The following is a 17,653-nucleotide window of genomic DNA, read 5'->3' on the forward strand; positions in this document are numbered from 1 at the left end:
CAAAACGCTACAGAATTTGCTGGCGCTATATAAATAAATGTTGATGACTCCCGATCCCTCTGCTGCATTGGCGAGTCCATGCCTTAGCAAGTTACTCAGAACAGCCTGAATAACTTATTAAGTAGATGCACCCAATAAAGTGGTAGATTTACTACAACTTCTATAAAAAAGGAAAAAAGTGGAAGTGGTGCCCATATCAACCAATCAGATTATAGCTATACTTTCTAGAATGCACTAGATAAACTGATCACAACCAGATTCTAGCTATGGGCATCGCCATCACTTTATAGAAGTCATAGTAAATCTACCCCAAAATGTGCATTTGATATGACAAAAGTATAATATTGCAGAACATCTGTGCCATTTCTAAGAAAATGAAAAGGAATATAAATATACCAAAAGACGTAAATATGCAGACATTTTATTGGTGAAGCAGCACTCCTGCCTTAAACAGATCTGTACAATACAAATCATACACAATACTTCGATACTTTACAGTACATAGGCCATTAACACTATGTGACAGTAACCCAGAACAACTGTACAATAAATGAGATTAAGAAATTGCCAAGTCTAACAATTCCTATTAATTTACAGAGGACAGACCCTCACACAAAAAAATTTAAAATAAAATATAATATAATACACAAAACATAGGTACAAAAATATTTGCACAATTCATCTTAAAAGGACTTCCACCACACTCTTAGTAACAGGTCACTGCGATTATATAAAAAACACACGTTACATTTTGGCACTACTAGCAGAAAAGCCAATGTGATTAAGTGGCAATGGCATTTATAAAGCAGCACAACGCAACCATGGCACGGAATGGTTTGTGTACCTGGAGACAATCTTGCCCGCCAGATAAAACAACGAATGCAATAAGGCACCACAGGAGTTGATCGGAGACATGCTATCGAAATGTTGGGCACAGCCATGTTAACCATATAAAAGTACTTTACGATCGCTCTGTAAAAATAAAGTCATCCTTTTCTAGGAAATTACAAATAACTAGATGCTGAATAAGTATGTGTGTGCGCGTCATCTGGGCACAGGCTTCCAAATCAGGCTGAACCCCAATTTCAGCACAGAATCCTCATCAGACAACAGCAGATTCATTCGCCTTACCAAGAAAATGTAACATTTAAGGGTTAGTATGTGGCAAGACCTACACACCATAGTCCTATGTTTAGATTGGTTAGCAGAAGAGAATGCAGGAAACAGTCCGTCTCCTTTATAGCTTTTTTTTTTTTTTTTTTTAATAAAGATGGCTGGTCACCATAGCAACAGGATGATTGTTTTTTATAAATAGGAAATTCACTGTGTTAACTACATGACTTATTGGACAGTTTATCAACACTAGGCAGCTCTAAATAGAATACGTATATTAAAAAGGGAAAAATAAATGTCACTTGGTTACGTTTTGACAGCTTACTTCATTTATAGAAAGCCACTTGCATTTTAGATTATTTACCTTCTCGGCTAAGAAAACCATCACAAACAATATAAATGTAAGGCAGAATAAAAAATAAAAATAAAATGAATAGTAGAAATACAACTGGTAGCAAAATCCACCTAAAATAGATTTTTTCATACTAGGGGAAAAACACATTGGTCGGTTTTCTTGCATATGAAATTTCACTTTGTTAAATATAGTGACACTTTGTACAATTATTATATACAGTAACGCAAATATACCCCAGAAAAACAAAACCAAAAGAAAAACAAAGCTTACACGTATCCTTTATACCACCAGATACATTCTATGGGCAGAGGAGTGTTTTTATTATTAATTCTATTATGTATACCCCTTCCTGGCAACACCATCCTGGTTAGAACACCGGTTTTGGTATGTGCTTTAAGTTGGCATATAAAACTCTATTCCTATACAAGGAGCAGAAAGTGGTTTTGTACTTTGTAACCTGCATTGCTGCCAAGTGTACATCTGATCAGAGTAAATGAGAACTCTGCAGAACTAGTGTACAATTTAATAGTATCGGTATCCAGCACCAACATGCTTATCTGTTCGCTGTTTTCTGTATTCCTGTTGTCACGGGACAGAAAGATACAGATCTGTATAGAAAAGAATGGTTAATGACAGAGCTTAAAAGTGTAACAGATCCTATAGCTATACATTAAGGACATGTATTAGGCCAATGCTGGCTATATGGGCAGATTCTGCCACTTGGGACAAGCGTCAGGACCGGTATCCAACGTGGTCACACTTACGAGATAAACCAATGCACTAACAACGGCAACCAGTCAACTCACTAGGAAACAGTGACATGAAGTCCACACTATGGCTTACTGTTGCACCTCATTGGCATCAATGCGAACTAGCCAGTTGAATTAGGGCATTGATACCGACTCGGCTCTAACGTAGCATCAACTCAGTGTAGGGGATGGCTTCACTTTCATATACATGCTGTCTCAGGCCTTTTCCTACAGAATTTGGTACATTTGGTTCATACAGCTAGATGAACAGGCAGTGTATTGGGGGTGTGCTTTGTTATATAAATAATTACATTGGGCAAAATGACGAACTATGGACCTTAGTTTGTGACAATTTCCACCTTGCTCATTATGTTGGCTAGTAACCTCTTGTGTCCAGCAGGGGTCACTACTGCAGCCTATTAAAGTGTTTGGTCAACTGGGAAGTTCAGCTACATGTAATTCTACACACTATATCAGCTACTTTTTTGGATAATGGATTTAGGAGATATGTGCGAGTAAAACATACACGTGTTGTACTGTAAACTGACGTACATGGAAATGCAAATCTCCATAGATAGCAATAGCTCTATTAACATTCCATGGAGCAAAAACTGCACGAGAAAATGTAATTGTATAAAAAGTACAAAGAATTCCAGGTTAAAGGACATAGTCCACTTTTACACTATACATCCTTAAACTAATTTGGGGTGTTCTAGAACTGAACGTGCTGTCAGAGGAGAAACATTTTCATGTATATCTGAGTTTCACAATGACTAATCTTTTAGCAATACATTTTCTTTTAAATCAGTTTTTACAAAGTAAAATCATTTTCATACAAAAGTCAAGCTGAAGTTATTGTGCCAAACAAAACGCTGATGCAAATCTGACATATACAGTATATTCGTAGTGAAATTGTGCACACCCTACATATGTCCTGCTTACATGCTGTAGGGCCAGATGCTATTAAATTGTACCAGTCGCCTGCAGACCAGCTATGGGCTAATCCAATATTCAGCCTAGCAAAAAGGCTGCCTCCACTGTAGGCAACAGGAGCGCTTTAAAAATAAAAGTCATGAAAATCAAGCCAAAGAGCATGCAAGAGATATTGTTGGGTGAAATGACGGCATGTTAGACAACCTTGTACAAAATCACTTAACCAAACAGCACATTCTCTTTACACATTAACTGGTAAAAATAACGGTAAAGGTGAATTATTTTTCTTTCCATCCCACGAAAATGCTGCCACTATTATTGGTGAGCTAAATTAAATTACATTCTTAGTCTATGATCGCAGACCACACATAAAAAGTCATCAAAAATAAATAAACAAAGCAGAAATTATACTTCAAATTCATGTTTTGCATAAATACCTGGAACAAGCAGGCAATAGGTACTGTACATACTATTCTGTACACAAAATACACAGAGCCCACTCCATTTAGCAAGAGTCCCGTAACAGTCCTTCAGGCAGGTGAGGGAATTAAAAGTACACATTTATTCAAAATAAAACATAATAACACACAGGATTTTAGGACAGGGGGAGGAACCAAAGCACTTGATGCCACAGTCTTTAAATAGGGAAGTAAGGGAAAAACGTGGCCGGGTAGCAGCAGTCACTTGGGCGAGAGGTCATCCAGTGATATGAACGAGGAGCAGGAGTTGGAACAGGCCACGGGTGAGTCGGTCACACAGCCCTCCTTGGAGGCAGAGGAGGAAGAGGAGCAGATGCTACTGCTGCTATCAAGGTCTGATGATATGCTGCAAAATTAGACAGGTCAGACGTTAGAAAGTGGGTTTTGTTTTTTAAAGTACAACTCTTCGTACACAGTGACATATATACGATTTGCCATTTTGAATTAGAAGTCTTTGCATAGTATCCATATAAAGGTCACAAATATTATTCACAGTAGGCCCTAGAAGCCAATTGTCTTGGTGCCCAGTGAGAACAGAATACCCAGGATTCACATGACATTGGTTATTGTATTGGCTAGAAGGAGAGCATGTTGCAAACGTAGTTTGCAAGAATTTTGAAATCCTTAAAACCAGAGAATGCTGGGTGTGATCTCAAATAAAATATAATTCGTTAGCAGAGTTCTAGCACTTACTGTAAACGAAATGCAAATATTAATGGTAAAGTATGTAATTAGAACTATAGATAATTATGACCTCTATAAAAGCATTCCTTTTATAGTTCTATCTTGTAGTTGTATCTTGTAGTTGTATCTTTACAGGGCGAAATATCCCATCTGACTGGACTCTACTGTGTGGGGTAGTAATATTACTATTATTATCATCTCTGACTTATAAGGCGCCACAAAGGGTCCGCAGCGCCGTACATTACATATACAGAAAACAGAACCAAGACACAACATGATGCAAAAATCTATACAAACACAGGTGAAAGGGTAAAGCAAATCAGATTATATCTGGGACAGATAGTGAAAGGGAAGGTAGAAATCAGCGAGAAGACCGAAGCTTAAGAAAACTGGGAAACCAGGGCTAGCGAAGCAGGCCAAGAGGTACAGGGGGTGAAGGAACAGTAGAAGGAGCACAGAAGGAAAGAGGGCCCTGCTCATGAGAGCTTACATCTATGAACCATAATACATGTACAGTAATAGTACGCGTAATTACCGTTAATACTGTAATTTCAACGCTGGCTTTTTGCTTGCAGCTCACAAAGCAGGGTTAAAATGACCGTATTAACGGTAGTACATTTATCGCAGCGCTATTCTGGGGGAATTGAATTCCTCCCATAGACTGAAGACAGTGGAGCATTAATGTAAAGGACATGGCGATATCTTTGAATCAGAATTCAGTGCATACAATAATGTTCCATAAGGAACAGCATAATCCCCAAAAAGACCCCAGGAACACTTGGTTTATGGCCATTTGTCACAGCAACACTCGGGCGATTCCCAATACCCAAATGTTCAGATTATAATGTTCCTTATAAAAAGCAAGCGACACCGACAATGAGGTGGAAGAGAGACTGCGACAAGAGATTGGCCCTTGTTAGGTCTGTCTGCTATAGCGCAAGAGCAAGGTGATATTACCTCTGTTCCGTTCCAACGGCCGTAAGGCCACTGAGAATATATTTTATAGAAGTATATACATATATAAAAATGTGAGGGTCTCTCTTATGCATTATACATTTTAAGTAAGTTATTATTTTGTTAACCTTACCAACTAAAATCTGACAGGTGTGTGATGTCAGGTGACAGCATGGTCGTTGTTCCTTGAAACAATCTCTTTGGTTGACTTTCTATTTCCATTTCAACTGAAAAAGTGGAGGGGTAAGAAAAAAAAAAAAAAATAAGATTACAAACACTGAGAAATAAGAATATTTAGTAAGCAGCATAAGATCAGACTCCCAGTTCCTGTGCCAGTAGTAGGTTTGCACTATGAATTTTAAGTAGTGAAAGTTCAACATTATCCTGTACCAGTGCGCGGATACAGAATTATGATGGTGTAGGAATAATATACAACCACTCAGCCAGTACTTCATGACTAGCGGCCCTGATGGCTACTTACATGCTTTCTCTAGCATGATCTAGACCATGGAAAGGAGCGCAAGAGTAACATCTGTCATGCACACGTGTAATACAGTCTACACGGAGACAACGTGCATATAAACCAGGGATATTCAGGACAGATAATGCCGTACCTTTTCTCTTTATGGGGCCAAATGCACTTGGTCGTATACAGTTGATAGGACTCTGGCTCCTCCTGCTAATGAAAAGACATACGGTTTTAGATAAAAACAAATGGCGAGAAAATATAAAATAAATAAATTTATTAAACATTTTTTTTATTTATTTATCTTTTGCTTGTGTAATCCTGGAGGGCTGCACATGAGGGTTTGTGAACCAAGTATAGCAGATAAGCAGTCAAAATAGCAATATACAGAGAACCTGAATTAATTAATACACTTTATACACTAATAAAACAAAAATTTGTAATGTGCACCATGTTAGACCCCCCCCCCCCCCCGTGCTCTCATTGACCAGGGAGGGGGGGGGGGGGGGGTAGTAGATAATGGTAAACAATGTACACAAGTGCCCTGACTCAGAACTGGCCCAAATGGCGCTCTACGTTTTGTTTTCTAAACATATATAGCGCTCGTGGCACCTTATTTAAATGACTTAACTCAAAACTGACAGTGTCTGACCACTCACATAAGTCCCACAGAAAAAAAAAAATCAAATACATAAGAAAGGCTGAAACAACTTTTACACATGGGTCCAAAATCTTTGTAGCATACCCCTGGCAGTTCTTGTATCCCGAAACATTAAGATGGCCAATAAATAAGAAGATCCAAAGCGTGAATCCATTAGTTGTTTTTATTTAAAATAAAAACAAAAACATCAGGCGGTAAATTAATCAAGCTACAGGTTTGAAAAAAATAAAATAAAAATGGAGATGTTGCCTATAGCAACCAGATTCTAGCTGTCATTTTGTAGAATGTACTAAACAAAGAACTAGAATCTGATTGGTTGCTATGAGCAGAATCTTCACTTTTCAAACCAGCAGAAAACTCACAGCTTGATACATTTACCCCCAGGTCTAGCCAACCTGTGGCTCTCCAGACATTTTGAAACTACCAGTCCTGGCATGCTATGCCAACCGATAATCAGCTGATAGCTGGAAGGGAATGCTGGGACTGGTAGTTTCACAGCATCTGACACAAGTTGGCCTGGCCTGAACTACATTCTCATGAATATTGGTTCAGCTGACAATATGGCTCACATGTATACAACAGATACACTTTATTTCCATTTCCAAGAGAACAAGCCAACGCAGGCTGGATTCCAGGCTCTTAGCATAAGTACATCCTGGTGACCTGTACGGAGGTGTCTGCAGACTCTTACTACAAAAATGCTAGGCATACACAATTATAGTCTGAAGGCCCCACAGCGTGGGTCAGCAGAAAGTCCTTATGCAGATAAAGTGGGCACCTGGGACCTCAGCCTGGGCTGCCATGCTCACCGCTGCATAAGAATGAACGAAAGGTTACATATATGTGGAGACACCCTTTAAACCTAACCCTGCCAAACTATTCCAGCTCAGCAGGGAGATGTAGTGGGGAGAGCGTCAGTGGTGTGTCACAAAACAAATGTATCTCACTTACGTTACGAATCGTCTTGTGGGACTGGGGATAGGGCTCGGAGGCAACCCGTTACTGCTCACAAACATCTGTAGAGACGGCGAAAAACACTGCTGTGGGTGAAAAGGAGGGTCAGATATATGCCATGATCGGTGCTATGCAAGAATTGCCACATATGGAGGTCACATTTCCCACCCACTGAAATCTAGACCTCCTTAGAAATGGTCTGCGATGCAAACTTTGTACTTCTCAGTTATTAAAACATGCCCAATGCAAAAATGAATAGGAAACAAGTTCAATTATTTTTTATCAATATTGTAAGAGTAATACACCACTACTCAGCTTGTACTAAGAGGCTGGCAGACATAATACCCTTATTATGATTATATTACACATACAGAGGTAGGAAAATAAGGAACACACTAAGACACCAACATACTCTGCTAACTGTCACATGACACCAGACTGTTATGCAAAGGAATTACTGCCAAGACTATAAACAGAAAACAGGCACTATCATAACGAGATGTTGTTGCGCTAAATAATCATGGTAAAGCTTTGCAGATAGATATATCTCTCTCTTACCTTCCCTATTCCTCTGGTAGGCGAGGGAGCTGGCGATACTGGTGTAAAATCAATGCGTTTTGGAGAAGATGATTTATCCGACTTGTCAAAGTCATTATCGCTCTGTAAAAGAAAAAAAAAAATGAGACAAGAAAATAAAGGCACCGACTTTAACAAACCAGACCACTTCTATCACTAATGGAGTCAGTAAAATGGCTCCGTTCCCCCCCCAGTAGCGGTTATTGTTTCAAAAAGACATTATAGTGAAACAATTTTCTATTTGAATTATGTGGTTTGACACATCTTCTACCACTGAGCAAAGTCAGAGATCCACTAGACCATAACGGTTCTATTGCTTTCTATGAATTAAACATGAGCACACAAAACAATGTCAGTATGTCAATTAACACACTGTATATGAACAATAAAAAGTTCTCTGTGTAAAGTAAATCTGGCCATGCTCTGTGCCAAGCGGCCAGATATCTGCGAGATTTGACCTTACACGTACATAACCAGAGAAGAAATAAAACGGTGTTTGGTTAATCCCATATTATATACAAGTTAACCCGTGCATGATACTCGTGCATTCTAGTCAAATCAAGCTACTTAAGGTGTTAAAAAGGTTCTTGTCATGCATTTGGGCCATAGCCCAGGCCTCAACCACCAACCACTCCCCACTGTCACCCCCGGCAACCACCAACCACTCCCCACTGTCACTTCTCCTTAAAGAAATATATATATATTTTTTTTAAAAAATCTTTATAAACACTTTTAACAATTAACAAATTAAAAACATCTTAGTATACCAAATTTCAGCCCTTTCTGAATTTTTTTCCCCACACACTCTAAGAATTTAGTAGGTCAGTGTATAACTCCGCCCAGCAGGTGGCGCTGCAGCTTGGTTTTATTTTTTCCACACACACACAGACAGACTAACACACGCCACTAGACATTTATATTATAGATGATACCAGCCGTACGGCTGTATAAATGCCCTATATGTATACAAGGCAAAAAGATAGTCCTTTTCAGCGCTTATCCTTAACACTGTATATTTCTATGTATCTAGCAAAATGAAAAAAACAGGAGGTATTGGTTCAGATATCCAAAATGATCAGAATCTTACCAGGCTAAAGCTCTCTTCCCAGGATAGGCTCATCTGCATCGCAGCTTGGATCTCTCTACATAAATCACAAAGCACAAGCAATATTGATGAAACAGAAACAATACACACGTCTCACATTACTGAAAGGAACACATCTAATAATTTGCTTGTTTTAGAGGACAACTGTGACTGGTGTCACAGTAGATTTATTTTACCATCCCTTGGTTCTTAGAACAGCTCCAATATTGATATACTTTTATCAACTAACAAAAGCCCCCCCATAAGAATTGGAAATTAGACAATGTGCAGAGAAAATGCTGACACTTTTCAATTCAATATTTACAGAAGATTAAAGAAATAAAAGCTGGAACCTATAAATATTATACATTAAAGGGCACACTCACCGCTCACGTGCTGTTTCACGATTCATCAAGTCCACACCTTCCTCCTTTATAATAATATAATACAAGGATAAAAAGGTTACAAAGCATTGTCATCAGTATCAGGCTAACCAAGCTCCATTAACATCTATTTACAATGATATGCAAGTTCATTTTACAAGTTATGGCACCCTGGGAAACCTCTCTCATAAATGTTTGTTTAGATACAAACACAAAAATATATCTCTGTCCTCCTGATATAGAACTTAAACTGCCTAAAAGGGAGTTGTCTAAAGGAAAGCAAACAGAGAGAAACTCCTGTAAATACCGGTACCTTTCTATTATCTATCAAAATGTGCCAGAGGCAATGTTTTATTTACATTAGATCACTCACACATTTGCCACAGGCAAAAATATGGCAGTAGGTTTTGTATAGATTGCATTGAAATCACATTGTTCATTTGTGGATATAGATCTTAAATATTGTGTTATAAATTATGGAATGAAAGATCTTGTTAAGGAATTTACACTAAAAAGCTGTTTGTGCAACAAATATTATTCTTATTGTCCTTCTAGCATATTGGACCCATTTTTAAGATTCAGAATATAGGACAAAAATACTGTTTTAAATCCTTTCTAGAATTCTAATTCTTACCCTTTTTAGTTGATACAGCCGTCTGCTTGGAATCCTGATAGGAGAGGATGTAGGTATCTGTGGACAGAAAATAGACATAAGCAATCATAATGACCCAACTATAACACTAGGATTTAAAATGTTTATCCTCCCCAAACAAATAGAATGATGTATTATGTTTGTTTTAAGCAGAGCTCCGCCACACAATAAATAATACAATATACTTTTTGGGTGGAGATATCATTACTTTCAATGTCCAATTAAGACGGGTTGGCCACAAACATCTAAGTGTGTGGTTTGAGAAAAATTGGTCGGACGATGGTCATCTGCCAACCACACTAACTGAACTCATGTGGTCCCTGCATCTAAATGCCAAGTGACCATCTCTCCATTAACCTATAGACCAAGTTTGCAAGCAGTGCCTTCTTACCTGTCTGTCTATAATACCCAATATTGTTTTATTAGTATGTTTGATCTCAATTGCTGACGCCTTATAAAAAAATGTTTATGATTCAGTTTCCTTTAAGAAAGAAGCCCAGGAACGCACAGATCTAAGGGGAAGGCCAAGGGACGAGCGAATCTAAGCATCTGTTAGAATCAATACAATCACTAGAGCAACTGAAATATTTGCAGCCATCTTTTATGTAAAAACTTGTAGCAATCACAAAAATTACATATATGTAATATACATCTCAAGAGCTTAAAACTGAAGATATTTGATAAAGTTGGACCACTTGTATTTTAGTATGCATTATTAGAGAACCCTGGCAATTCTCCAAGTGCTTTTTTGGGCAGTATGTTTTACTAGATTCTGCATAGATGTATCTCAGCTTGTTCACCTGAACATGTTCTATTAAACATCATGCTCTAAATGTTCTTAGACTGTTGCATGAATGAAACACAAATTGCAGAATAGATCAACTCTACAATCATTTTAATGGGTGGCTTTGCGACACCCATTTGTGATGGGGTGTCATTGTATATACAGGGATTGTTTTCTTTTTGTTTGCCTTGTTTAAAACAGTTTGAAAAATCAACTTAATTTAAAAACAGAAAAAAAAAGCAGAGAGAATATGAAAGACCTTGGACAAAGGTGTCGTAATCAATCACATTCTGTCATTGATGGGGGCTGATGCCGTGAGTACTAGGCCAGTTTGTGTAGATCAGGCCTGTCCAACCTGCGGCCCTCCAGATGTTGTGAAACTACAAGTCCCAGCATGCCCTTCCAGCTATCAACAGGTTGTCTACTAGCAAAGCATGCTGGGGCTTGAAGTTTCACAACACCTGGAGGGCCGCAGGTTGGACAGGCCTGGTGTAGAGTATCTTGCATGGAATTTCTCTGTGCATGCCCAGAATGTGGGCGCAAGCATAAGCGCCCCATGCAGATTTGCACGAATCTGCCACTTACGCCAGCCTGCACCTGGATGGACGGGAGGGAGTTTTCGAATGTAGGCCGAGTACAGCAAGTGTGTGTTCACACAATTGTGAACGGATGCAGACCTGGGGTAAAAAAATAAATAAAAAAAATGTACATATACGCTTAAGAAAGCCATATTATTTTTGGGTACTCAGGGTCTGGTGCAAATAGCGTATGATGGGTATGATGGTCTCTGGGAACAAAGACCACTTGTGATTGGATCAGTAAAGCGGAATGGTACTTTCTCCATGGCCCAGGCATATATTATGCTTTTATGTGCAATTTTAAACAAACCTGTCTCTGCTGTGTTAGAGATGTTTAAGTTTTATTGTTGCATATAAAAAAAAAAAATGTTTTTCATGAATGCCAAATAGTGTGTACATGGTTTATGTTGTATTACCAGACTATGGCGATGAACTACAGTTGTACTGTTCCTGCGTGCCCTGATGCCATATGGTTGAAACACCTGTGCATGATCACTGAGAAGAGAAGAAAAAAAAAAAGTTAGAAAAAGTCAGATTAAAGTGCAGTTTAATATTTGATTATTACTCTAGAGTAGGGAGTAACACCCATGTATAATTAAAAGGGCACAACAGAGAGCATACATTTACATTACAGAGCATCACAGTTGTCATCAGCTCACTTGTAAAGATGATTGTACAGCAGTTGTTGCCATTAAAATTCTTTATAAGCAGTATTTCAGTAATTTCAATGTGTATACTCAAACTTTATGTTTAGCATTACAAAAAAAAAACAACAAAGCTGCATGGATAAATGGTATTGCCCCAGTGCCTTACGGGAGAAAACAGTTTGGTTTTGCAATGTGCAAGTTTCCAATATGCCCGAAATAAGTAAACATTTGCTTTGCTTAACTAAATCTGTGCAACATACATCCCATCCTTTTGCAAAAAGACAAAAAAAGAATTGCGAAAACATAAAAACTGGTTCAACTTCTCTAACTGTAAGAGGGGATCCCAATCAATGCAAAAGTCAGCAATCATTATTGACTATGAACTTTCCAATTAACACAGTATGTAATATATAGATCTTGATGAATTAATATACAGGGGCAGGGCCAGTGGTCTCACAGCAAGCCCAACTGGTATACTTTGTGAGCATAACATATTTGACCTATATCTGCACCCTTTTAGCTACTGTATGTAGAATCTAGATTTAGTCACTGTTTGCTTTTGGATGAACATATACTCTACCACACTTTACAGAACTATACTGGAAAAACTGTACAGTGCATTTTGACTTCACCTATTAGTTGTAGCATATGTTATGCAATGCATGTGCTTCTACTATTTACAACATTAGACACAAGAGTGCATAAAATAAAACAGGCATACAATGCACAACCTAACAGGAAACTGGATTTCTTTTCAATGAACAAGTGTTTCCATTCAATCTACCTGTCAACATAAGCACATTTCGCACTGCAAGTTGGAGGGTGTGTGCAAAGTACTGAATTATCACTTAGCTAGGGAACACAACACACCTACTTATCTGTTACACCCCATGCACAGAGCCTACAATTATACAAGTTATGAGAACTAGTAGTAAAAGCCCAAAATCACACTGCAGATGGATATTACAATTTACTGTGCTCTGTGACCACAATTAGACCTCTTATCCAAAGCATGAACATAGTAGTCCTATTTTCTGACCCCACGACATACAAAGATTTTGCACCCCAGTTCCCTTGCAGCATTACAATGCACCCCAGTACCCTTGCAGCATTACAATGCACCCCAGTACCCTTGCAGCATTACAATGCTCCCCAGCAGCATTACAATGCTCCCCAGCAGCATTACAATGCACCCCAGCACCCTTGCAGCATTACAATGCACCCCAGCACCCTTGCAGCATTACAATGCACCCCAGCACCCTTGCAGCATTACAATGCACCCCAGCACACTTGCAGCATTACAATGCACCCCTATCTCTCTGCAGACCCTCCTCTCACCTGAGCCCGTTAATGTGGGGGGCACTGTTGGATCTCCGCAGACTTCCATCACTCGGCACCTCCACGTCCAGATCCATTTTCTCCTGAGCCATGATGTTCTTCTCCTGGGAGATGTGCGGGTCCCTCACCCCCCTCCTCAATGTCTCATCCTTGCTTTAGGCCCCGCTACAACAGATGGACACCCCAGGCTGACGTCAAGGCTCCATGGTTTTAAGAAGGGAAACAATTTCCCCGTCCACAGTCCTGCCCCTCTCCCCTGCAGTCCTCAGTGTATGAGGCCGAGGCCCCGGGACAGATCAGGCCCAGTACAATCAGCACAGCCCTGCATAGACCGAGCGGCTTCTGCGCAGGCGCAAAGCTGAGCGTTGTGTGAGCGCCCAGGGCTGGAGCGCTATATATATATATATATATAAATATATATGTGTCTGCAGATGCACCAGCAGCATCTCCCTCCCACCAACTTACATTACCATCACAATAACACAACAACTACACCCGGGCACACACTGTGCACATCATTCTGAACACATTCACATACACACATATTGTGCCTGAAGGAGAACATATAGTCTTTTGTTTTGTGTACAGTTCTGCACTAACAGATATATGTCATCTACATTTATATCGAAGAATCTATATGAATATGTTTGTAGGTACGCTTTAAACTTGTTGAACAACTTTTAAATATATGTACAGTGACTAAAAAAATGGCAATTACTAATCTAAACCACCTAGATTGATTTTCCACACAAAACTATTATTATTTTATTGATTTAATGGTGCAGTGATTTAAATTTTCGTTCTGTATTACTATACATAATAATCTTTATAAATTGGAATTAGTGTATTATTTAAATTCGGTATGTTTACCAGTTTTCAGGATAGTCCTCTTTTATTTCACTCAATATATTTAATTTAGAACACTTATTTTCTTATAATTTAACATTCTGATAGACCAAAATTAACATGACATAGGGGATACGCTCCTCTAACCAGTTTATCGTATTTGGAATCTAAAATTAAGTATGGGGTGGATGGACATGGAGCTGAGCAAACTGGTTTTCCATTAGACAATTATGGAAGCCCTGCCATTAAACCATGGGATATTTAACCCTTATCTTCTGAGTTGATAAGATAAAGTTTATTGTGATCCATTGTGTTAACAATGCAATTGGGAAACATACAATTGTCATTCAGTTGTACTATGAAATATCACTAGACCCTTAAAGGAAAATGTATATGAACCTGAGACTATAATACGTTATGTAAATTTACTTTGACTATTTGTAACATGTAAAAAGTAAAGTTTAATTAAGTATCTATTCTCTTTCCACCATAAATAGCTGTAGCTATCAAAAGTAATGCTGATATAGAACATTACTGTACATCAATCCAGCAATATGCTGTCAGTTCCTTGACTAGCAAGTCAATAGCACAAGCTCTGGCTTTCCATCGATTTATTATTATTATTACTATTTATTTATATAGCGCCACTAATTCCGCAGCGCTGTACAGAAAACTCACTCATATCGGTCCCTGCCCCATTGAGGCTTACATTTCACACTGACTTATCCGGGTAGGCCAGTGGCCTCATGAGGCCACCTGCTGTCTTTACATTTTTTTCTCCCCCTTCCAATTTCAAAAAATATATATATTCTTCAGCAGCGGTGGGCTGACTCATAGGGGTCGGTCCATGGCCGACTGGATATTTTATTGCTAGGTCTTATTTTCAAGGTAGGCGCCGCGCAGCCTTTGGCTAGAGCACACTGCCCCCTAGCTCCTCTCCGGATTCCTCACCCTCTTACACACCACAGCAGTACCCGCCCTGCCCCCCCCCCACACACACACACTTCCTCCGCACTACAATCTTACACCCCTCCGTGTTGTGGCTGTGACTGGGGCACAAATGGTCCATCTTGTACAACACTGACAGACTCTTCTGCTCTGGTGACTTAAACTGCTGCTTCCCCATGGACTTATGTAAGTCATTTATCTGACAATATGGGCACACATATACAGTGACAGACACACTGGGCAGAGGCGGAACTACCATTGGTGCGGCTTGGAGATAACGGGGCCCGCTGCATGGCAGATGCAGAGGGTCGGGGCCCCCAGTTCCGCTAGTTCCGCCTCTGATACTGGGCACACATATACAGGGACATATACTCTGGGCACACATATACAGAGACATATACTCTGGACACACATATACAGGGACATATACTCTGGGCACACATATACAGGGACATATACTCTGGGCACACATATACAGGGACATATACTCTGGACACACATATACAGGGACATATACTCTGGACACACATTTACAGGGACAGACACACTGGGCACATATTACAGTCTTTTGATGAGACTAAGGGAGGTAATGAGGGGTTTAATGAATATGAATGGAATTAATTGATTACCTGGCGATTCATTTTTATTAATGATGAGGGGGATGGTATTGTGAATAGTCATAAAAATGATCTTTGTATTATATGGCGGTCACTAGGATGCTCTCTGTATTCTATGGCAAACACAATAATGCTATTTGTATTGTAAGATGGTCACTAGGATGACCAAATTATCATGCAGAATAATATAAGCCTTGCAATACATTTTGTATGGCAGATCCATGTTTTCATATAATTTGAAGAAAGGATTTTTTTTAATTGTTCATGCTAGTGCTCAGTACTGACAGTTATATATAAAAGTATGTTTTTTTTTAATTTTTGAAATTCCACCCATGCCCCAAGACGTACCGAGTGCAATGGAGGTATAGAAGGGATTGGGAGGGACCTCTTCTTGGGGAATATGGTAAACACACCACCATGCCCCAAGACGTACAGAGTGCAATGGAGGTATAGAAGGGATTGGGAGGGACCTCTTCTTGGGGAATATGGTAAACACACCACCATGGTTGGCACACCCTAAAGTTTTGCATCTAGTTAGGCAGGGGCAATGTGTTTTATTTTATTTATACTGCTAGTCTTTTGAATCGGTCAGAGACCCAACTACTATTAAATTAATGCTAACCATGGGAACTACCTACGGCTGGATTAAGTGGCTCCATTTACATAACCAATATGTGTACGCCACCCCATACTTGCCAACTCTCCCTGAATGTCAGGGAGACTCCATGAAATAGGGGTGATCTCCCTCACTCCCTGAAGAGTCTGGCATTCTCCCTGATGCTGAGCCAGTACAAGATGTGGTTGGCTTCGTCATCTGTGGCATGATGACAGAGTTCAGAAATTGTGTCCTATTGTTAGGAACCCCTCAAACTGGTACGGAAAACCCCGGAGTCTGCTCTGAGAGTCTGGTATTCACTGTTGCCCCTAGTGGTGGGGACAGACTTGGCTGCAGACTAACAAAGGGTCGTGAGATTTGTACTGGCTGGGGGGAACCCAGGAAGGCAGAATGAAGTCCAGGCAAGGGACGAGGGCCGGCAGTAGACAGAGTATCCAATAGACAAGCCGAGGTCAGAGGTCACAGGCAGAACAGCAGCATAAGAGTCCAGGCAGAAGGTCAAGGGGCACAGGCAATCATTTGTAGTCAGTAACAAGGCAAGGGTCGGCAACAATTATCAGAATCGAATTTAAACAGAGAGCTAAGGACACAGCAGGCTAGTATGCTGCAAGCAGGATCTATAACCGGCAGGAAGGCTTTTTTCCCTTCCTGCCTTAAATAGCAGCATGGCCCAATGGGAGAGAGGCAGTCCCAGGGGAGATAATTATCCAGATGGCCCCTTTTCTAAATGCCGGAGCGCGGCGCTGCACAATGAAAGCGCCCTGACCGTTGCCTTGGCAACGGCCGGGACAACCCGGAAGTGACGTCCCGGTCACCATGACGACGGCCGGGACGCAAGGGCAGAGAGTCGCGGCAGTGCCCGGAGCCGCCGCGGCTCATGACACCTATGTCCACGTATTGATGCCTATGGAGGTGGCCATTTTCATGGAGACCAAGATTTAATCAAAGACTGACAGGTAAGACAACATGACTTCAGTAATGGAGACAGAAATGTAAAAGACACTTCAGTCTCTAGAGATTCATTAGCTGCTTTTCTTTAATGTATAGTTGCCTACTCTCCTGGAATGTCCGGGAGACTCCCGCATTTCTGGGAGACCTCCCCGGCTCTCGGGAAAGCAGGGCAACCTCACGGTTTAATTACACAAATATTGCGTCATCTTCGCCCCGCCCCCTGCTGTAATTGGCCTAAATTGTGACAATCGTTTAGGAGGCGGGGCCAAAATGATGTGATTCATC

At 40.0% G+C, this 17,653-nt stretch overlaps 1 protein-coding gene and 1 non-coding gene across 5 annotated transcripts; both read right to left on the minus strand.

Annotated features, from left to right (window-relative positions):
- Positions 1 to 401: 401 nt before the first annotated feature.
- LOC142102397 (PABIR family member 2-like) lies at positions 402 to 13,754 on the minus strand. 4 transcript variants are annotated; one of them, XM_075187267.1, is made up of 10 exons: positions 13,391 to 13,754; positions 11,822 to 11,900; positions 10,026 to 10,082; positions 9,395 to 9,438; positions 9,012 to 9,066; positions 7,907 to 8,008; positions 7,346 to 7,410; positions 5,882 to 5,943; positions 5,401 to 5,494; positions 402 to 3,975 (listed from the first exon to the last, which is right to left on the minus strand). In XM_075187267.1, exons 1-10 carry the CDS (start codon positions 13,480 to 13,482, stop codon positions 3,831 to 3,833), a joined length of 795 nt encoding a protein of 264 aa, XP_075043368.1. In that variant the 5' UTR covers positions 13,483 to 13,754; the 3' UTR covers positions 402 to 3,830. The 4 variants fall into 4 exon arrangements, with proteins under 4 accessions (XP_075043368.1, XP_075043367.1, XP_075043366.1 ...); XM_075187266.1 differs by having other exon boundaries at positions 5,882 to 5,946; XM_075187265.1 differs by having other exon boundaries at positions 7,346 to 7,434; positions 13,391 to 13,753.
- LOC142102667 (small nucleolar RNA U109) lies at positions 5,682 to 5,810 on the minus strand. The gene has a single exon (XR_012679319.1). It is a non-coding gene; the product is annotated as a small nucleolar RNA U109 (small nucleolar RNA).
- Positions 13,755 to 17,653: the final 3,899 nt, after the last annotated feature.

The sequence above is a fragment of the Mixophyes fleayi genome, chromosome 9 (assembly GCF_038048845.1).
Source record: "Mixophyes fleayi isolate aMixFle1 chromosome 9, aMixFle1.hap1, whole genome shotgun sequence".
Classification (NCBI taxonomy): Eukaryota; Metazoa; Chordata; class Amphibia; order Anura; family Limnodynastidae; genus Mixophyes; species Mixophyes fleayi.